At 42.9% G+C, this 23,189-nt stretch overlaps 1 protein-coding gene across 1 annotated transcript in view; it reads left to right on the top strand.

Annotated features, from left to right (window-relative positions):
- Positions 1–23,189, top strand: part of NPAS2 (neuronal PAS domain protein 2) — a 204,741-nt gene that overhangs the window by 76,197 nt on the left and 105,355 nt on the right. Inside the window, exon 2 of the mRNA XM_018054924.1 lies at positions 882–935. Within this exon, the coding sequence (XP_017910413.1) occupies positions 904–935 (32 nt within the window). The 5' untranslated portion in view covers positions 882–903. The remainder of the gene's footprint in view (positions 1–881; positions 936–23,189) is intronic.

Genomic DNA, 23,189 nt, shown 5'->3' on the forward strand with positions numbered 1-23,189 from the left:
TTTAGAACGTCACGGGCAGCTTTCAGGTATAAGGCTTGAAATAAACAGATGCTGCTTTGAGCTAGGTCCGGAAAGCAGTTCCCAACGTGTGAGCTAGGGAACGAGGGGGTTCCATGAGGTCAAAACGATTTCTGTAATGTTGGCATATCATCTGCCTGTTTGCTCACGTGAGTATGCGGTGGACTTTTCTTTTTATTTGTTTGTTTTGACATGGACCATTTTTAAAGTCTTTATAGAATTTGTTACAATATTGCTTCTGTTTTATATTTTGGCTTTTGGCTGCGAGGCATGTGGGGTCTAGTTCCTTGACAAGGGATGGAACCTGTGCCCCCACACTGGAAGGTGAAGTCTTAATCGCTGGGCCACCAGGGAGGTCCTTATGGTGGACTTTTCCAGAAATTCCTTAACATCTGTCAGCTACATCTCTCTGATGCCTAATGGACAGCATGCTTATATCTTTACGATTTCTCAGTTTTCACCCACATACACAAGAGCTCTTCAGAGTCCTCAGTCATTTTTGAGCATGCAAATGGTTGCTGGAACCAGAAAGTATGAGAAGCTATGGATTAAAGCATGTGGTTTAATAGATCAGCCCAAAATGATGCTTAGTAGTAAGGAATCCGCCTGCCAGTGCAAGAGACCCGGGATGGATCCCTGGGTGGGAAAGATCCCCTGGAGAAGGAAATGGCAACCCACTCCAGCATTCTTGCCTGGAGAATCCCATGGACAAAGGAGCCTGGCGGGCTATATTCCGTGGGGTAGCAGAGTCGGACACAACTTAGGGACTAAACCAAAACAACAATAATGATGGCAACCAGAAAGACCTGGGAGAAAGGATGAGAATCAGACAGTCATCATCTGTTCTTTTTTTTTTCTTGCAGGAAAAACTGCAGAGACAATCTAATGGATGAAGATGAGAAAGACAGAGCAAAGAGGTAAGAGACATTTAAACCTTGCTTGTTCTCACTCTGCAGAGAAAGGCGCAGTCAGGGATGGAAAACACACGCTCCATGAAATACTGCATGCTGTGCCCCCAGAATTCATACCAGCTACCCCAATTCTGTTCCTTACCCTGAAGTTACTCATTGTCTAGGACTTGCCAAGTTGTTTGTAGTTTTCGCATGTCCATGTACTGACCCTGTTGACCCAGCCCTCTTTTTAAAGGCCTCTGGTTACAGCGTTTCCAGGATGGACACTCCTTGGCCAGGTGACATGGCTGGAGTCAGGCCAGCCTGGGCTCAAATCCTACTTCTGCTGTTGGGAAGCAGTCGGCCCTGGACAATAATGGGCACAATCAGCAGCTCACGCTGGACGTGGAATGGCCATCCCCACTGGGCTGTGCTCTTCCATGTATGTTGTCTCAGCTTCCTCGTCGGCCAGGATCACGGCCGCTTGGCACTGGTTTCAGGTTGACCAGAAACCCCAGCTTGGTTGCTGGCACATCAGTGCTGTTATAGCTGTGCTTGTGCTTGTCCCTTCGGTGGACTTTCATTGAATCCCTCCTGTATATGAGGAGTCATAAAGTGGATATTTTGAAGGTACAGCCCAGTCGGATGTTATCAGTTTCATAAAATCAGCCCAAGTTGGCAGTTACTGCACCAGGCTCTGGGGAAAGAGAGATGACCAATAGGTGTCTTGCCCATGAGGGGTCCCAGGTGATGGTGGCGATGGGTAGGTGACCACAGATCATTAGCTTGCACAGACATGAAATGTCCTGTCTCAGGATGGTCTTCGCTCATGCCCAGCGGACAAGCCTCCCTCCTCCAGGCTCTTTCCTCTTTGCTCCTCCTGCCACCGCCCGGCTGGCAGGTCCCTCCCCAAGCCCCTGAAGCCCTCTCTTCTTTTTTTTTAAAATTTATTCTTTATTTTTGGCTGCACTGGGTCTTTGTTGCTGTGCGGGATTTTCTCTAGTTGCGGTGTGAGGGTTTCTCGCTGTGGTCACTTCTCTTGTTGTGTGGCATGGGCTTTAGGGCATGCAGACTTCAGCAGAAGTGGTTCCCAGGCCCCAGAGCACAGGCTCGGTAGTTGAGGCCCACAGGCTTAGTTGCTCCCTGGCGTGTGGGATCTTTCCAGATTAGGGATCACACTCGCGTCGTTTGCATTGGCAGGCAGGTTCTTTACCACTGAGCCACCAGGGAAGCCCCCCCCCCCCCCGCCAACAACCTCTAACACACCCGCAGAGCTGAAGGGTCTGTCCGCCTCCCCTCACAGAGCCCGCCACCCGACAGTCACCTACAAAATTCTCACCCAGTCCAGCGGCCCCAGGAGAGTCTGTCCTTCCATCTGGCCTGGTGAGGGGCAGCCTTGAGAACCATAACCCCCCAGGCACTCAGGCCTCTGAGACCCAGATCACAGGGAATGTTTGTACTGTTCGTTCATTTCCCAAAGTTTTCCTTAAAACAATCAGGGAGCAGGGAAATGGCCTGAAGTGTAGACAAACTCAGATTGACGTGGAGTGAGGACTGCTGGGGACTCAGCATATTCTAAATCTCTGCTTTTCCATTCCTTCGAAAGTTGTTCTGTAATAACTATTCATTTTTTAAATTCTTTTCCTGTGTATTTTTTTAGTATAGTTGCTTTACAGTGTTGTCCTAGTCGCAGGTATACAGTAAAGTGAATCAGCCATAGGTATTCGTATATCCCCTCTTCCTGGGATTTCCTTCCCATTTAGTCGCCACAGAGCACAGTTCCCTGTGTTATACAGCAGGTTCTCATTAGTTATCCATTTTGTACATAGTATCAATAGCGTCTGTATGCCAATTCCAATCTCCCAATTCATTCCACCCTGCCTTCTTCCCTTGGTATCCATATGTTTGTTCTCTCTGTATGTAATAACAATTTAAACATTGGAACTCCATTTAAACCTAAGGAGCTCCTCGGACGAGTCTAACAGGCCCTTCACTGGGCACTGGGCACCATGGCTGTCTTAGACCACCACCTACAAGGGTTGTAAAATCCATACGGGTCCCAAACAACATGTAAATGGATAGACCAGACTAGACTAGAGTCCTGGCACCCTGTCTCATGGGCAGGCCTCCAGCTCTCCACTCTGGGGCATCTTGCCTCTTGGTGGACTCCCAGGATGCTGTGAACAGAGAGCAGAGACCCAAGCCCCATGCCTGGCTGACCCTGCCCCGTCTGCTGGATTCCAACAAGCCCCTTCACCCAATAAGCTTCCACTTTCTCAGACGCAACATTTCTCAGACTTGGGTCCTCATTTCTGTCCTGCCCTCCTCTCATGTTATTTTAGGATCAGCCACAAAATACACCAAGAAGCTCTTCTTATTTTTTTTTAGAAGTATTACTTGCTATGTGTGCTAACTTGCTTCAATCATGTCCGACTCTTTGCAACCTTATGGACTGCAGCCCACCAGGCTCCTCTGTCCATGGGGATTCTCCAGGCAAGAACACTGGAGCGGGCTGCCATGCCTTCCTCCAGGGAGTCTGCCCGACCAGGGATCAAACCCACGACTCATGTCTCCTGCGTTGTCAGGTGGGTTCTTTACCACTCGCGCCACCTGGGAAGCCTCCCCCGTATGTGAAGATGAAGAACATTTTACAATAGCGCATTTACAAGCTACTCCCATCAGCGATAAAGACAAGGTCAGCAGTGCTGGCCAGCGCTCACTGGGCACGTCCTGAGTGCCCTGTTCATTTCCGGGTACTCAGCACCGGGCTAAGAACGTTTCTATGCATTATCTCGTATCACCTCCTCCACGTGCCTTTGACGTGTGCATCCCTGTTATTACCATTTTACAGACGAGGAAACTAAGGCCCAATAAGGTTAAGCAACTTTTCAGATACCCTAAAGCTGTAATAAGGAGCAGAAGTTAAATACAGCCTTCCTAAATGCCAGACTCTGTTCTTACTCTCCAGACCACACATGTATCTCATCACATGATAACAAGTTCATTCTCTCTGGCAGGTCCAGTCTGTGTCCTAATGTGACTCTGAGTCCACAGGAGTTTGGCTTTCGCCATCATTTTTTCTTTTTAATTTTTTTTTTTTTTTGGCTGCCATAGATCTTAGTTGTGGCTCTCAGGATCTTTAGCTGTGGCATGTGAACTCTTAGTTACGGCATGTGGGATCTAGTTCCCCGACCAGGGATTGACACTGGGCCTCCTGCATTGGGAGCACAGAGTCTTGGCCACGGGACCAGAAGGAAAGTCCCACCATCGTCATCTTTCATGTCACCCCCGGGCCCCCAGTTTCAGCCCTGTCTCTCTACTGCGTGGCTTACCTCGCAATCCGGAAGAGGTATAAATGCAGGATGACATCACCGACTCGATGGACATGAGTTTGAGCAGGCTCTGGGAGTTGGTGATGGACAGGGAAGCCTGGCGTGCTGCAGTGCATGGGGTCTCAGAGAGCTGGACACAACTGAGCAGCTGAGCTGAACATGTCTTTGTATGACTGAGTCCCTTCGCTGTTCACCTGAAACTATCGCAGCATTTTTAATTGGATATACCCCAAGACAAAATAAAGTTTGCAGAAAAAAAAAAAAAAAAGCATATTTAGGGTCTGCCATTCTCAGAGATCATCTGATGTAATGAGAGACATTTCAATAAAATCATGGCTAAAAACTCTTAGAAATAAATCCAATAGTATGCAGTTTCCATTTATTCCCATCCCCATTTGCTTAGAGCCATGGGCACCCAACTCCCCTAAATTGCCTATTCAGAAACCTCCCAGCACAGATACTGGGAAGCAAAGCTGCTGGTCCTCACCCCTCTCTCGTCCTCAGATTGGGAAACGGGTTTAGACTGTTTGGGTATACCCTGTTCTCTTTGCCAGAATAGCAGCAATAATGCAGTATTCTTCATAATACCTGGGGGGGGGGGGAGGACAAAATAAACACAATCCTAAAACTGTGTCACTTCCAAAGCCTCTAGCTGTGGGATTTTTTTAGCTGCAACATGGGAAGCCCTTCCCTAATCCCACCTGGAGGTCTGATAGGAACTGTTTGCACTCCTGATATTTTTGATGAGATTAGTAGAAGTGTTGAGCTTCAGATCAGAACTCTTCTTGTCTCCAGAAAACATCAGCTATATTTGGCAAGGTTTTCAAAGCTTTGGGGAATTCATGGTTTATTTGGATTGTTTGATCGAGTATTCTAAACCAGGACACAGATCCACTTTCTTCTTTAAATTTCCATGTAAATCCAGTGAGGATTAATTGCATGCCCTATTGTGTATACAGAACGATAGGCTACTTTCTTTAGTGGAAGATGTAAAAACATGGTCCTTGTGCTCAAAACAGAAACAGTTTGGTTGAGAGACATTCGGATCCCTGGATAATGAGACATAGTTTACCATTTTGTGTTCCAGTGTTAAACATGTCTTTTTAACTCTAATGTGACACAGTTTTGTGGGGTGTGTGTGTGTGTGTGTGTGTGTGTGTGTGTGTGTGTGTGTTTCATCCAGGAAGTAGTGCAGTGTGGCAGGAAGTACACAGGCTTAGAATCAGATAACCCCAGCTTTGATTCTTACCACTTTTACTTTCCGCCTTTAGATGAGCTATTATACTAAACCTCTCTTAGCCTCAATTTCCTACTCTGTAAAATGGGAGTGTAAATGGCAGTATAGTCAAAACAAAGATTTTTTCAGTAGTCATGTACAGTTGTGACAGCTGGACTATAAAGAAAGCCGAGTGCTGAAGATTTGATGCTTTTGAACTGTGATGCTGGAGAAGACTCTTGAGAGTCCCTTGGACAGCAAGGAGATCAACTCAGTCAATCCGAAAGGAAATCAACCCTGAATATTCATTGGTAGGACTGATGCTGAAGCTCCAATGCTTTGGCCACCTAACTTGAAGAGCTGACTCATGGGAAAAGACCCTGATACTGGGAAAGACTGAAGGCAAAAGGAGAAGAGGGCAGCAGAGGATGAGATGGTTGGATGGCATCACCAACTCAATGGACGTGAATTTGAGCAAACTCCTGAAGATAGTGAAGGACAGGAAAGCCTGTTGTGCTGCAGTCCATGAGGTTGCACAGAGTTGGACGTGACTTAGCAACTGAACAACAATAGCCATACCCTCTTCCTACAGATTTTGGACAAACTATTAATAAATGGAGCTCAGTGGAAGCCCCTAGCACAGTGCAGGGTACACAGTGCTGATAAGAAAAGTTGACACAGGACACACGCTATGTGTCTGCAGCATTTGCTTAATTAACTCTAAACCTTGACAGGTTATTTCTAGCTCCCTGGTGGCTCAGATGGTGAAGAATCAGCCTGCAATGCAGGAGACCTGGGCTCGATCCCCGGGTCGGAAAGATCCCCTGCAGGAGAGCATGGCAACCCACTCCAGTATTCTTGCCTGGAGAATCCCATGGACAGAGGAGCCTGGTGGGCTACAGTCCATGGGGTCGCAAATAGCCAGACACGACTGAGTGACCAGCACACACATTATACTGAAGAAACCCAAGACTGAGCGGGCAGACAGGGGCAGACAGGGGCAGACAGGGATTCACATTTAGGCATCAGTTTCTAAAGTCTGGACTCCTGGCGGCTTCTTATGACATGACTTGCCCACGTGCCCAAGGGGTAGGGACGGAAAGAACCAGTAGGAACCATCACTTTCCAAAGAAAACAAGTTTCTATCACTATCATAGTGATAATGATAGCACTATCATAAAATACAGCCCACTGCAATTCTTTTTCTTTTATTTGTCTGTTTATGGCTATGCTGGGTCTCCGTTGCTATGCGCGGCTTTCTCTAGTTTTGGCAAGTGGGGGCGACTCTGACTGCGGTGCAGTCTCCTGGTGGCAGTGGCTTCTCTAGTTGTGGAGCAGGGGCTGTAGAGCGCAGGTTCGTACTGGCACAGGTGGCACAGGCCCAGCTGCCCCACAGCATGTGGGATCTTCTGGGAGAAGGGAGCCAACCAGTGTCCCCTGCACTGGCAGGGGACTCCCAACCACTGGGCCTCCAGGGAGGTCCTCACTCCATTTCTTGATAGAACTGAATGCTAAGAAGAAAGGCTTTCATGTGAGCCTCTTCCTTTAAGCTAATATTAAATGGTCAATTCATTGGCGTTAATTAAAAATACATTATTGCCTATTGGTGAAGCCCCAGTTCCATAACCTCATGCATTCTTATGGAGGGAGGGAGTCGGGGTGGTGAGGTTAGAAGTGTGCTGCCCCGTGCAGGACATTTGGTCCTGGCCAGAATGTTCAAGAGATACTTGGTCTAGAAGATGCTTGATCCTCGGATGGCCAATAGACACATGAAAAGATGCTCAACATCGCTAATTATTAGAGAAATGCAAATCAGAACTACAGTGAGGTATCACCTCACAACAGTCAGAATGGCCATCATCAAAAAATCTACAAACAATAAAAATTTTAAAAACTACAAACAAGAGATGCTGGAGAGGATGTGGAGAAAAGGGAACCCTCTTGTCCTGTTGGTGGGAATGTAAATAGATATAGCCACTGTGGAGAATAGTATGGAATAGAATAGGACCCAGCAGTCTCACTACTGGGCATATACCCTGAGGAAATCATAACTGAAAAATATGCATGTACCACAGTGTTCATAGCAGCACCATTTACAATAGCTAGGATGTGAAAGCAACTTAGATTGTCCATCAACAGATGAATGGATAAAGAAGATGTGGAATGGAGTATTATTCAGCCATAAAAAAACACAATGGAATATTACTCAGCCATAAAAAAGAACAGGTTTGAGTCAGTTCTAGTGAGTTGGATGAACCTAGAGCCTGTTATACAGAGTGAAGTAAGTCAGAGAAAAAAAATATAGTATCTTAACACATATCTAAGTTTCCATGAAGACCTACAAGACCTTCTAGAACTAACACCCAAAAAAGATGTCCTTTTCATTATAGGGGACTGGAATGCAAGAGTAGGAAGTCGAGAAACACCTGGAGTAACAGGCAAATTTGGCCTTGGAGTGCAGAATGAAGCAGGTCAAAGACTAATAGAGTTTTGCCAAGAGAACGCACTGGTCATAGCAAATACCCTCTTCCAACAACACAAGAGAAGACTCTACACATGGACATCACCAGATGGTCAACACTGAAATCAGACTGAGTATATTATTTGCAGCCAAAGATGGAGAAGCTCTATACAGTCAGCAAAAACAAGACCGGGAGCTGACTGAGGCTCAGATCATGAACTCCTTATTGGCAAATTCAGACTTAAAGTTGAAGAAAATAGGGAAAACCACTAGACCATTCAGGTATGACCTAAATCAAATCCCTTATGATTATATAGTGGAAGTGAGAAATAGATTTAAGGGCCTATATATGATAGAGTGCCTGATGAACTATGGACGGAGGTTCATGACATTGTACAGGAGGCAGGGATCAAGAGCATCCCCACAAAAAAGAAATGCAAAAAGGCAAACTGGCTATCTGAGGAGGCCTTACAAATAGCTGTGAAAAGAAGAGAATCAAAAAACAAAGGAGGAAAGGAAATATATACCCATTTGAATGCAGAGTTTCAAAGAATAGCAAGAAGAGATAAGAAAGCCTTCCTCAGTGATCAATGCAAAGAAATAGAGGAAAATAATAGAATGGGAAAGACTAGACATCTCTTGAAGAAACTTAGAGATCCCAAGGGAACATTTCATGTAAAGATGGGCTCAATGAAAGACAGAAATGGTATGGACCTAACAGAAGCAAAAGATATTAAGACGAGGTGGCAAGAATAAACAAAAGGACAGTACCAAAAAGAGCTTCACGACCCAGATAATCAAGATGGTGTGATCACTCATCTAGAGCCAGACATCCTGGAATGAGAAGTCAAGTGGGCCTTAGAAAACATCACTATGAACAAAGCTAGTGGAGGTGATGGAATTCCAGTTGAGCTGTTTCAAATCACTGTGAAAGTGCTGCACTCAATATGCCAGCAAATTTGGAAAACTCAGCAGTGGCCACGGGCCACTGGAAAAGGTCAGTTTTCATTCCAATCCCAAAGAAAGGCAACGCCAAAGAATGCTCAGACTACCCTACAATTGCACTCATCTCATACACTAATAAAGTAATGCTCAAAATTCTCCAAGCCAGGCTCCAATAGTATGTGAACCGTGAACTTCCAGACGTTCAAGCTGGTTTTAGAAAAGGCAGAGGAACCAAAGATCAGATTGCCAACATCTACTGGATCATCAAAAAAGCAAGAGAGTTTCAAAAAAACATCTATGCCAAAGCCTTTGACTGTGTGGATCACAATAAACTGGAAACTTCTGAAAGAGATGGGAATTCCAGACCACCTGACCTGCCTGTTGAGAAACCTGTATGCAGGTGAGGAAGCCACAGTTAGAACTGGACATGGAACAACAGACTGGTTCCAAATAGGAGAAGGAGTACATCAAGGCTGTATATTGTCACCCTGCTTATTTAACTTATATGCAGAGCACATCATGAGAAACGCTGGGCTGGAGGAAGCACAAGCTGGAATCAAGATTGCCAGGAGAAATATCAATAACCTCAGATATGCAGATGACACCACCCTTATGACAGAAAGTGAAGAAGAACTAAAAAGCTTCTTGACTAAAGTGAAAGAAGAGAGTGAAAAAGTTGGCTTAAAGCTCAACCAACATTCAGAAAACTAAGATCATGGCATCCGGTCCCATCACTTCATGGCAAATAAATGGGGATACAATGGAAACAGTGACAGATTTTATTTTTTTAGGCTCCAAGATCACTGCAGATGGTGACTGCAGCCATGAAATTAAAAGACACTTACTCCTTGGAAGGAAAGTTATGACCAATCTAGATAGCATATTCAAAAGCAGAGACATTACTTTGCCAACAAAGTTCTGTCTAGTCAAGGCTATGGTTTTTCCAGTGGTTGCATATGGATGTGAGAGTTGGACAATAAAGAAAGCTGAGCACCAAAGAATTGATGCTTTTGAAGTGTGGGGTTGGAGAAGACTCTTGAGAGTCCCTTGGACTGCAAGGAGATTCAGCCAGTCCATCCTAAAGGAAATCAGTTCCAAATATTTGTTGGAAGGACTGATGTTGAAGCTGAAACTTCAGTACTTTCACCATCTAATACAAAGAACTGATTCATTTGAAAAGACCTTGATGCTGGGAAAGATTGAAGGCAGGAGGAGAAGGGGACAACAGAGGAAGAGATGGTTGGATGGCATCACTGACTTAATGGACATGAGTTTGAGTAAACTCCAGGAGTTGGTGATGGACAGGGAGTCCTGGCCTGCTGCGGTTCATGGGGTCGCAAAGAGTCGGGCATGACTCAGCAGCTGAGCTGGTAGAACCTATAAAAACGATATTGATGGACCTATTTGCAGGGAAGGATTGGAGACGCAAATACAGAGAGGAAACTTGTGGACACAAAGGGAAGGAGAGAGGGGGACAAATGGAGAAAGTAGCATTGATATATGTATAATACCACGTGTAAAATAGATAGCTGGTGAGAAGCTGCTATATAACACAGGGAGCCCAGCCTGGTTCTCTGTGATGGCCTAGCTGGATAGGATGAGGAGAGGAGAGGGAAGCTCAAGAGGGAGGGAATATATGTATAACTATGGCTGATATGTATCATTGTACAGCAGAAATCATCACAACGTTGTAAAGCAGTTTTCCTCCAATTAAAAAAAAAGGATGCTTGATTCTATCCAAAACATCCACGAATATATTTAGTCCATGCCAAATGGTTTTGGACAGGACTAAGACATCAAGGACCTTCTGGCATGACCAAATGTCTCCCTGGACATTTTGAACAGACCAAATGTCTGCTAACCATGTTAGTTGTGAGTGTGTCTTTTTAAAATTGAAGTATAGTTGATATAGAGTGTTGTGTTTGTTGTAGGTATACAGCTAAGTGATTCAGTTATATATATCTGTCTTTTTCAGTTATAAATCTGTCTTTTTCAGATGCTTTTGACTTATAAGTTATTGCAAGATATTAAGTATAGTTCTCTGTGCTATGCAGTAGGAACCTTGTTGTTAATCTATTTTATATGTAGTATATATATATATCGATCCCCAAATTCTCCTTTATCCCTCTCTCCCTTTCCCCTTGGGTAACTGTAGGTTTGTCTTTTGAGAGTCTGTTTCTGTTTTGTAAATAAGTCCATTTGTCTCATGTTTTGAGATTCCACATGTAAGGGATATCATATGATATTTGTTGTTCTCTGGCTTACTTCACTTAGTATGATAACTTCTGGGTCCATCCAAGGTGCTGCAAGGGGCATTATTTCATTCTTATTGTGGCCTTTTGTTAATAAGAATTAAGAGTGTCAGGCGAGAGAGTAGCTGGTTCTCACTTACAGAGTGAGTGCTGGTTCTGAAACACGGGCTAGACCATTTTATTATTCTTTGAGTCTAATCCTTAGTCTCAACATCAATGAAATGGTGCAGTCAAGAGAGAGGAGTTAAACGCAATAAATAAGAGGCCTTTCCGTGCAGTTTTGCAGAATCAGGCTTCTCAGAAGGAAAAGCTTCAGTCTTGGGAAGCTGATTGTTACTTTCTGTCCCCCCTGGGGGTGTTGGTTGGTGTGGACCAATGGCAGTAGCCATTCCATCACCCTCGAATCATGATTGGCTAACTAAGTTCCTGAGCAAATGGAAGGTACAAAAAGGGATACAGAGCCTAACCCTGCCCTCCACGAGCTTTTCAGCAGGTTGGGAGCATCCTTGAAAAACATGCATGGTGGGGAGAGGAAACAGCCCCAAGAGGTCTGTGTTGAGCAGAGCTGGGATGATGATCAGAATTTGTGAGCTCTGCTTTCTCAGCCAAGTGCCCATTCGTGGAGAGATAACTTGGTTACTAGGAAAGACTGACCTTGTTATTTCATTTCTCTGGATGTAAATTCTGTATGTCTAACAGGAAGGGCTGGCCATCACCATAAAGGTTGTAGTGAACTCAGATGTTCTGCTCTGTGCACACTTGCTAGTGCCCCTGTGTGCAGGCTTGGTGCGGAGTGAGAAAGCCTGGCCCCAGGCAGTGTACACTGCCGTTCCCGATTGGAGCCCATCCATCAGGCTTCCCTTTCATAGGCTCTTGAGTGCATGTTCTGTACATCATCGTAAGCCCACACACGGGGGAAATGGCAGTGAAAAAATAGGGAGCCTTCCTTTCTGTCTGTTTTATTTGGTGATAAAGGCAGCAGCAGGCATTGCAAGAACATAGCAGCATCAGGACACACAATTCATTTCTATTAGCCTGGAGTTTCCAGATGAGTGACTCTGTGTTCAAAACAAAGGGGAGAGTAGCAGTGTGCTTGCGGGCAGAATGCTAATTCTCACTGTGGCCCAGTAAAGAGAGACGGGAAAGGTGCCTCCCTCCATTTGGGGCTCTTGGCTTTCACCCTAGTGGGGTCCCTTGGTTGGCCAAGAAGACTTGTCAGAAGGAGAACTGTGTTTGCGGTAGACCTAGAAACTTGGGACCATCCCAGCTCAGAGACCCAGAACCTTTTGGGGGGCATTGGAGACAAAGGGCAATTTCCTAAACTCCCTTTCAATCATTTTAATAAAATTTTTAAAGGTTTTATGTTATGTTGGAGCAAAAGAGTCGGACGCAACTTAGTGACTAAACATAACAAAAAATAGTTGATTTAAAATGTTGGGTTAGCTTCAGGTGTATGCAGCACTTGCGCAGCATCATCTTTTAGGATTTGAAACAGCTCAGCTGAAATTCCATCATCTCCACTTAAACTGAAGAAAGTAGGGAGAACCACTAGACCATTCAGGTATGACCTACATCTTCTCTACTAGCTGTGTTTATTGTAATGTTTCCTAAATCCAGTCCCGGGCTTCCCTTGTGGCTCAGCGGGTGAAGAATCTGCCTGCAATGCGGGAGACTTGGGTTCACTCCCTGGGTTGGGAAGATCCCCTGGAGAAGGAGGAGGCTACCCACTCCAGTATTCTGGCCTGGAGAATTCCATGGACTGTATAGCCCACAGGGTCACAAAGAGTCGGACACGACTGAGCGACTCTCACCTTCCTAAATCCCACTTGACTTCACGCTCCAGGATACCTGGCTCTAGGTGAATGAGCACACCATTGTGGTTATCTAGATCGTTTAAGACCTATTTTTTATTTAGTTCTTCTGTGTATCCTTGCCACCTCTTCTTAATCTCCTCTGCTTCTGTTAGGGCCTTGCCATTTCTGTCCTTTATTGTGCCCATCTTTGCATGAAATTTTCTCTTGGTATCTCTAATTTTCTTGAAGAGTTCTAGTCTTTCCCATTCTATTGTTTTCTCTGTTTCTTTGCATTGTTCACTTAAGAAAGCTTTCTTATCTCTCCTTGCTGTTCTTTGGAACTCTGCATTCAGATGGGTGTATGTTTCCTTTTCTCCTTTGCCTTTTGCTTTTATTCTTTCCTCAGCCATTTGTAAGGCCTCCCCAGACAACCACCTTGTTGCATTTCTTTTTCTTTGGGATGGTTTTAGTCACCACCTCCTGTGCTGTGTTATGAACCTCCGTCTGTAGTTCTTCAGGCACTCTGTCTACCAGACCTAATCCCTTGAAGGGATTAGATGGGGTGACAAATAGTTGTCACCTCCACTGTATAATCATAAGCAATTTGATTTAGGTCATACCTGAATGTTCTAGTGGTTTTCCCTACTTTCTTCAATTTGAGCCTGAATTTTGCCATAAGGAGCTCATGATATGAAACATGGTCAGCTTCAGGTCTTGTTTTTGCTGACTCTCTAGAGCTTTTCCATCTTTAGCTACAAAGAATAGAATCAATCTGATTTCGGCATTGACCATCTGGTGATATCCATGTGTTGAGTCATCTCTTATGTCGTTGGAAGAGAGTGTTTGCTAATGACTAGTTCTTGCCTGGAGAATCCCAGGGACGGTGGAGCCTGGCGGGCTGCCGTCTATGGGGTCGCACAGAGTCGGACACGACTGAAGTGACTTAGCAGCAACAGCAGCAGTATAGTGAAGTGATTATATATGTGTGCACCTATTCTTTTTCAAGTTCTTTTCCCATTTAGGTTATTACAGAATATTTAGCAGAGTTTCCTGTGCTAAAAAATAAGTCTTTGTTGGTTATCTCTTTTTTTAGTTGATTTACAATAGTGTGTTAGTTTCTACTGTACAGTAAAGTGAATCAGTTATACATAGACATATATCCACTCTTTTTTAGATTCTTTTTCCGTACAGGTCATTACGGAGTTTTGAGTGGACTTCCCTGTGCTGTACAGCAGGTTCTTATTAATTATCTACTTTATATATAGTAGTGTGTATATGTCAATCCCAATCTCCCAGTTTATCGCTCCCCAGCTTTTCCCTGGTAAACATAAAGGTTATCTGTTTTAAATATAGCAGTGTGCACATTGCAGCCCCACACACCCAATCTATTTTTTTAATTTTTATTTTTGCTTGCACTTGGTCTCTGTTACAGTGTTCGGGCTTCTCGCTGTGGTGCCTTCTCTTATTGTGGAGCACAGGCTCTAGAGTTCAGGCTTCAGTAGTTGAGGCACCAGGGCTTCATTGCTCCAAGTCACGTGGAATCTTCCCAGAACAGTGATCAAATCCCTGTCCCCTGCATTGGCGGGCAGATTCCTATCGACTGGACCACCAGGGAAGTCCCCTCAATCTATTTTAAATTGAAAAGCATGCTCAGAAGTTCACTATCTTGAAAACGCAGCCCTTTTCTCAGATAAACGTTCCTGTTAGAGTTTTGGTGACAAGTACCTAAGGATTGTGCTCCCATGAAATCCTCCCCTCAGGGAACCGTTAAGTCAGAATCACTAGAAAGTGAAGCCAGCTTCCCCTTTAAGCCCCAACATTTCCTGATAACTCTGGTTAAGAGTCAAGATGTCCCTGATACATCTCGAGAGGAAAGAGCAGGCCCAGCGGGGGCTGTACCGTAGGAAGCAGACGGAGTGCAGAGATTTCTGTAAGAGAGGAGGGTGACACCAGCCTGACCCGTCTTGATCCCTGTGGGGTGACTTCCCTGCCGGAACAGATTACATTCTCTCTCTCTTTTTTGTTGTTGTGCCCTACTCTTTCCAACCCCATGAAATGCAGCATGCCAGGCTTCCCTGTCCTTCACTATCGCCCACAGTTTGCTCAAACTCATGTCCATTGAGTCGCTGATGTCATCCAACAATCTCAGAAAATGTAATCCGTCACTATTTCCACTTAAAAAAAAAGATGTTTGGCAACACCCCACAGCATGTGGGACCTTATTTCTCCAGCCAGGGATCGAACCCACACCCCCTGCATTGGAAGGCAGAGTTTTAACCACTGGACCACTGGGAAAGTCCCTTGATGTTCTGCTCTTAAACAGAATTGCTGAAGGCTCCTGGACCTGGCACTGCTCCCAAACCCTGCTGCCTTGGAGTATAGGGATGCTGGTGGTTATGGAGATGAGGAGAGGTGACCCAGGCCTTACATGAATCTTGCTTTAATGCCAGAGTTTCCCAAAAGTTGTTCTAGGAAACACTAATCCCAGGAAGTGCCTTTGAAAACACGTTGGAGCTGCACTATTTACTGCTTCTCCCTTTTGAAAAGTTTCAGAGCTTCTTAGCACATGAAAGGTGCTACGGTTGCAATTAGCACATTAGCAAACAAAAATCCTTTTCATTTTATGTCACGCTGCATTGGGGAAAAAAAGTTATCTGGAAAAAAACAAACAAAAAATAGTAACAACAAAACGAACTTCTCTGGCTACACTTGGCTCTTTCTCCAAATAATTCTTCCTAATTTTCCATGGAAGACCCTTAGCCCAATACTGTCTTATGCAGTAGGTATGTCCATTTTATCCTAGTAATTTGGGGTATGTTTTCTTGTGCATAAACAACACTAAAACAACACTTAAAAAATACTGAAATGTTTAAAGAAATAATCAAAGATGATTTATAATCATACCACTTAGAGGTATAGACACTGTTAATATTTTGACATATTTCCCATCACGTTTTTTCTATATTCTCCATCAATTTTAAAAAAATTTTATTGAAGCATAGTTGACTTACAATGTTGTGTTAATTTCTGCTGTAGAGCAAAGTGTCTCAGTTATACACATATATATATTTTTTCATACTCTTTTCCATTATGGCTTATCACAGGATGTTGAGTAGAGTTCCCTGTGAGTAGAACCCAGTTATTTGTCCATCCTGTTGATAAAGTTTGCATCTGTTAACCCCAGACTCCCAGTCCCTTCCTCACTTCCCCCTTGGTGACCACAAGTCTGCTCTCTATGTTTGTGAATCTTTTCCTGTCTCATAGATATGTTCCTTTGAGTCGTATTTTAGCTTCCACATGTAAGTGATATATGGTATTTATCTCTCTCATTATGACTTGACTTCACTTAGTATAATGATCTCTGGGCCCATCTATGTTGCTCCAAATGACATTACTTCATTTTTTATGACTGAGTAGTATTTCATTGTGTGTACGTGTGTGCGTGTGTGTATGTATGCATGTATATATGTGTGTATATGCACACCACATCTTCTTTATCCATTTGTCTGTGGATGAACATGTAGGTAGTTCCCATGTTTTGGCTATTGTAAAGAGTGCTGCTATGAACATAGTGATGCATGCCTCATTTCCGATTATACTGTTTTCCATAGTGGCTGTACCAATTTACATGACAGGAATACTCTTATAAGATCTTGGTTACTGAGGTTGATCAGACTCCAATTTATTCTTTGTGGAAGTTCACATGCACGGACAGGACTCTTCTTCGTGTAGAGGACACTTAAGACCGATGCTGCTTCTGAATGTTGGACATCACAGTGGCCTCTCTGAACACTGACAGTGAGCCCATTTTTGGCATATTTCAGTTCTACGTGAAATTTGAGTTCCTTCCACAACCACGCCCTCTGCTTCAAGGGCTACAAAGGAAGTAGAAGACCTAATCTGGAAACCTTCTCAGACAGGTTTTTTCTGCTTGGTTTATAACACTCAGATTTGGGAGACCTAGTCTAAACTCTTTATCAGTTTCTCTTTTCACTCTCATCCTATAATGTGGAACCAGTTAGCCCAGAAAAGAAATGCCAGAATTCCCACCTGGAAGGAACTTGGGCATCAGTGAGCCCGTATTTTAAGCATTAACTATCTGCTATCCCCAGAATTTACAAAATTAACGCAAAGTCATAATTTGCTTATGGCTCTCCAGGCTGGATGGGGCTTGGCAGGAAAGGCTTGTCCCTGTTCCTTGCGGTCTCAGCTAGAGCCATTCAGAGATGGTGGTCAGAGACTTTCCTGATAGTCCAGTGGCTAAGATCCTGTGCCCCGATGCAGGGAGCCCAGGTTCGATCCCTGGTCTGGGAACTAGATCCCCAACTAAGAGTTGCCATGCTGCAATTAAAGATCGCACGTGCTGCAACTAAGACTGAGAATCGTTACGTAGATGGGTAGACAGGCAGATAGACAGAGAGAGAGAGGGATGGTGGACAGAGAGAGAGAGAGAGGGATGGTGGACAGAGAGAGAGAGAGAGGGATGGTGGACAGAGAGAGAGAGAGGGATGGTGGACAGAGCCATCTGAAGGTGTGCTTGCTCCCACACATCTAAGATGTGTGGATGTTAGCTGTCAGCTGGGACAGTGATTTCTATGTGGAGGTGGAGGCGTGGCCTTCTCATGACATGTGACTGGGTTTGAGGATGAGCATTATAAGAAAAACCTGGGGGAGAAGAGGGACCCATGTGTCCCCTTAGTACCTGGTCTTGGAAGTCAGGTGGGGTTACTTTTGCCACCTTCAACCCATGAGACACAAGTTTCTGAGGTCGGCCAGCCATTCTCAAGGGAGGGGAATTAGAACTCATCTTTTCATGGAGTAGGTTGTAAAGAATTTTGAATTATGTGGTTTATAATGACTCTATCAACTCTATTTGATATTCTTTAATAACCTATATGGGAAAAGAATCAGAAAAAGAATGGATATATGTGTATGTATAATTGACTCACTTTACTGTACACCTGAAACTAATACAATAATATAAATCAAATATGTGGTGTTGTTCATTTGCTAAGTCATGTCCGACTCTCTGTGACCCCATGGACTGCAGGCTTCCCAGTCCTTCAATGTTTGCTGAAGTCCTGGAATTTGCTCTAACTCATGTCCATTGAGTCAGTGATGCTATCCAACCATCTCATCCTCTATTGCCCCCTTCTCCTCCTGCCCTTAGTCTTTCCCAGCACCAGCGTCTTTTCCATTGAGTCAGCTCTTCCCATCAGGTGGCCAAAGTATTGGAGCTTCAGCTTTAGCATCAGTCCTTCTAATGAGTATTTGGAGTTGATTTCCTTTAGGAGTGATTTCCTTTAGTTGATTTCCTTGCTGTCCAAGGAACACTCAAGAGTCTTTTCCAGCACCACGACTCAAAAACATCAATTCTTTGATGCTCGGCCTTCTTTATGGTCCAACTCTCACATCCATACGTGACTTCTGGAAAAACAATAGCTTTGACTATACAGACCTTCATCTGCAAAGTGATGTCTCTGCTTTTTAATATGCTATCTAGGTTTGTCATAGCTTTTCTTCCAAGGAGTACGCGTCTTTTCATTTCATGACTGCAGTCACCATCTGCAGTGATTTTGGAGCCCAAGAAAATAAAGTCTGTTACCATTTCCATTTTTCCCCCATCTATTTGCCATGAACTGAAGGAACTGGATGCCATGATCTTAGTTTTTTGAAGTTGAGTTTTAAGCTAGCTTTTTCATTCTCCTTCATCAAGAAGCTCTTTAGTTCCTATTCACTTTCTACCACTAGGGTGGTGTCATCTGAATCTCTGAGGTTATTGATATTTCTCTGAGTAATCTTAATTCCAGTTTGTGATTCATCTAGCTCAGCATTTTGCATGACGTACTCTGCATAGAAGTTAAATAAGGGTGACAATATACAGCCTTGACATACTCCTTTCCCAGTTTTGAACCAGTTCATTCAAGATTGTTGAACCAGTCCATTTTTCCATGTCTGGCTCCAGCTGTTGCTTCTTGACCTGCATATAGGTTTCACAGGAGGCAGGTGAGGTGGTCTGGTATTCCCATCTCTTTAAGAATTTTCCACAATTTGTTGTGATCCACACCATCAGAGGCTTTAGCATAGCCAATGAAGCAGAAGTAGATATTTTTTAAAATTCTCTTGCTTTTTCTATGACCCAACAGATGTTGGCAATTTGATTTCTGATTCTTCTGCCTTTTCTAAATCTAGATTGTACATCTGGAAGTTTTTGGTTCACATACTGTTAAAGACTAGCTTGAAGAATTTTGAGCATGACCTTGCTAGCATGTGAAATGAGTAGAGTTGTGCGGTAGTTTGAACATTCTTTGACATTGCTCTTCTTTAGGATTGGAATGAAAACTGACCTTTTCCAGTCCTGTGGCTACTGCTGAGTTTTCCAAATTTGCTGGCATATTGAGTGCAGCACTTTCACAGCATCATCTTCTAGGAATTGAAATAGCTTAGCTGGAATTCCATTACCTCCATTAGCTTTGTTTTTAGTGATGCTTCCTAAGGCCTACTTGACTTCGCACTCCAGGATATCTGGCTCTAGGTGAGTGATAACACCATCATGGTTATCTGGGTCATGAAGATCTTTTTTGTATAGTTCTTCTGTGTATTATTGCCACCTCTTCTTAATATTTTCTGCTTGAGGTAGGTCCATACCATTTCTGTCCTTTATTGAGCCCATCTTTGCATGAAATATTCCCTTGGTATCTCTAATTTTCTTGAAGAGACCTCTAGTCTTTCCCATTCTATTGTTTTCCTCTTTCTCTGCATTGTTCACTTAAGAAGGCTTTCTTAGCTCTCTGCTAGTTTTTGGAACTCTGCATTCAGATGGGTATATCTTCCCCTTTGTCATAAATCTTTAATTTTTTATTGGAATATAATTGCTTTAGAATATTGTGTTGGTTTCTGCTGTACAACAGAGTGAGTCAGCTATAAATATACACGTATCCCCTCTCTCTTTGACTTTCCTCCCATCCTACCCCCATCATCTCATCCATCTAGGTCATCACAAAACACTAAGTTCAGTTCCCTGTGTTATATAGCAGCTTTGCACTAGCTTTATACATGGTAGTATATATATGTTGGTGCTAATCTCCCAGTTTGTCCCATTCTCCCCTCACCCCACTGTGTTCACATGTCCATTGTTTGTACTTTTTTAATGTTTGGTCTTCCTAGAGTGATACCTTCATTCCCAGGGAAGGAGGACCTGCCCGATTTATCTGTCATCCTCCTTGTCCCCACAAGAACTACCCAGAAATATGTTTCCTCAAGAGTCTATTGTGGCTATTGTCCAGCTTGACTCTATATACTTTTCTGCAAAAGGTCCTGTTTTATTTACAGACCCTGCCATTAGGCTTTCAGAATCTGTATTCCCACCTTTTGATTCCTATAGGTCTCTTATATACTCATTTAAAGTGTGGGAAAAGGATGAAATAATGCCATTGCAGCAACATAGACATACCTAGAGACTGTCAAACTGAGTGAAGTAAGTCAGACAGAGAAAGAATAAATCACATGGTATACCTTATATGTGAAATCTAAAACAAGGATACAAATGAACTTATTTTCAAAACAGGAACAGATTTACAGGCATAGAAAACAAACTTATGGTTACTAAAGATGAAAGGCAGGGAAGGGATAAATTAGGAGGTTGGGATTAACACATGCACACTACTGTTTATAATGTGGGTTTGCTTGCTGATTTGGGAAGATCTCCTGGAACAAGAAATGGCAACCCACTCCAGTATGCTTGCCTGGAACATCCCATGGACAGAGGAGCCTGGTGGGCTGTAGTCCACAGGGTTTCAAAGAGTTGGACACAACTGCGCACACATGCACTACATATATAACACAACTAATAAGGGCCTACTATATATTACCTGGCAGAGAAGGCAATGGCACCCCACTCCAGTACTCTTGCCTGGAAAATCCCATGGACGAGGAGCCTGGTAGGCTGGTAGGTCGCACAGAGTCAGACACGACTGAAGTGATTTAGCAGCAGCAGCAGCATATATTACATGGAGCTCTACTCAATACTCTGTAATAACCTATATGGGAAAAGAATCTTAAAAAAAGAATGGATATATGTATATGTATAACTGAATCACTTTGCTGTACACCTGAAACTAACACAACATTGTTAATCAACTATACTCCAATATAAACTAAAAATAATTTTTTTAATGTAATGGAGAGGTATAGCACTAGAATTATCAAAATAATTTTGAAAAAGAAGACTAAAGCTGGGGAAATCACATTATTAATTTTAAGACTTACAGTAAAACTATAGTAATCGCACAGTGCTATGGTGAAAGAAAAGCTCCATAGGTCCCTGGAACAAAGAGAGAATAGATAACCTAGAAATTGAATCTCATAAACTTGATCAGTTGATTTTTTCATGGGTGCAGAGGTAATTCAGTATAGAAGAATCTTTTTAAAGAAGATAAAATAGACTTTAAAACAAAGGCTGTGAAAAGAGACAAAGAAGGCCACTACATAATGATCAAAAGATCAATCCAAGAAGAAGATATAACAATTATAAATATATATGCACCCAACATAGGAGCACCACAATATGTAAGACAAATGCTAACAAGCATGAAAGGGGAAATTAACAGTAACACAATAATAGCGGGAGACTATAATACCCCACTCACACCTATGGACAGATCAACTAAACAGAAAATCAACAAAGAAATGCAAACTTTAAGTGATACAATAGACCAGTTAGACCTAATTGATATCTATAGGACATTTCACCCCAAAACAATGAATTTCACCTTTTTCTCAAGTGTGCACGGAACCTTCTCCAGGATAGATCACATCCTGGGCCATAAATCTAACCTTGATAAACACAAAAAAATCGAAATCATTCCAAGCATCTTTTCTGACCATAATGCATTAAGATTAGATCTCAATTACAGGAGAAAAACTATTAAAAATTCCAACATATGGAGGATGAACAACACGCTTCTGAATAACCAACAAATCATGGAAGAAATCAAAAAAGAAATCAAAATATGCATAGAAACAAATGAAAATGAAAACACAACAACTCAAAACCTGTGGGACACTATAAAAGCAGTGCTAAGGGGAATAGCAATACAGGCATACCTCAAAAAACAAGAAAAAAGTCAAATAAATAACCTAACTCTAAACCTAACACCTAAAGCAACTAGAAAAGAAAGAAATGGAGAACCCCAGAGTTAGTAGAAGGAAAGAAATCTTAAAAATTAGGGCAGAAATAAATGCAAAAGAAACAAAAAAGACTATAGCAAAAATCAACAAAGCCAAAAGCTGGTTCTTTGAAAGGATAAATAAAATTGACAAACCTTTAGCCAGACTCATCAAGAAACAAAGAGAGAAAAATCAAATCAATAAAATTAGAAATGAAAATGGAGAGATCACAACAGACAACACAGAAATACAAAGGATGCCAATAAAATGGACAACGTGGAAGAAATGGACAAATTCTTAGAAAAGTACAACTTTCCAAAACTGAAGCAGGAAGAAATAGAAAATCTTAACAGACCCATCACAAGCACGGAAATTGAAACCATAATCAGAAATCTTCCAGCAAACAAAAGCCCACGTCCAGACGGCTTCACAGCTGAATTCTACCAAAAATTTCGAGAAGAGCTAACACCTATCCTCCTCAAACTCTTCCAGAAAATTGCAGAGGAAGGTAAACTTCCAAACTTATTCTATGAAGCCACCATCACCCTAATACCAAAACCTGACAAAGGTGCTACAAAAAAAGAAAACTACAGGCCAATATCACTGATGAACATAGATGCAAAAATCCTCAACAAAATTCTAGCAATCAGAATCCAACAACACATTAAAAAGATCATACACCATGACCAAGTGGGCTTATCCTAGGGATGCAAGGATTCTTCAATATCTGCAAATCAATCAATGTAATTCACCACATTAACAAATTGAAGAATAAAAGCCATATGATTATCTCAATAGATGCAGAGAAGGCCTTTGACAAAATTCAACATCCATTTATGATAAAAACTCTCCAGAAAGCAGGAATAGAAGGAACATACCTCAATATAATAAAATCTATATATGACAAACCCACAGCAAACATCATCCTCAAGGGTGAACAATTGAAAGCATTCCCCTAAAGTCAGGACAAGGGTGCCCACTTTCACTGCTACTATTCAACATAGTTCTGGAAGTTTTGGCCACAGCAATCAGAGCAGAAAAAGAAATAAAAGGAATCCAAATTGGAAAAGAAGAAGTAAAACTCTCACTGTTTGCAGATGACATGATCCTCTAC

Source organism: Capra hircus, chromosome 11, assembly GCF_001704415.2.
Source record: "Capra hircus breed San Clemente chromosome 11, ASM170441v1, whole genome shotgun sequence".
In the NCBI taxonomy this organism is placed as follows: Eukaryota; Metazoa; Chordata; class Mammalia; order Artiodactyla; family Bovidae; genus Capra; species Capra hircus.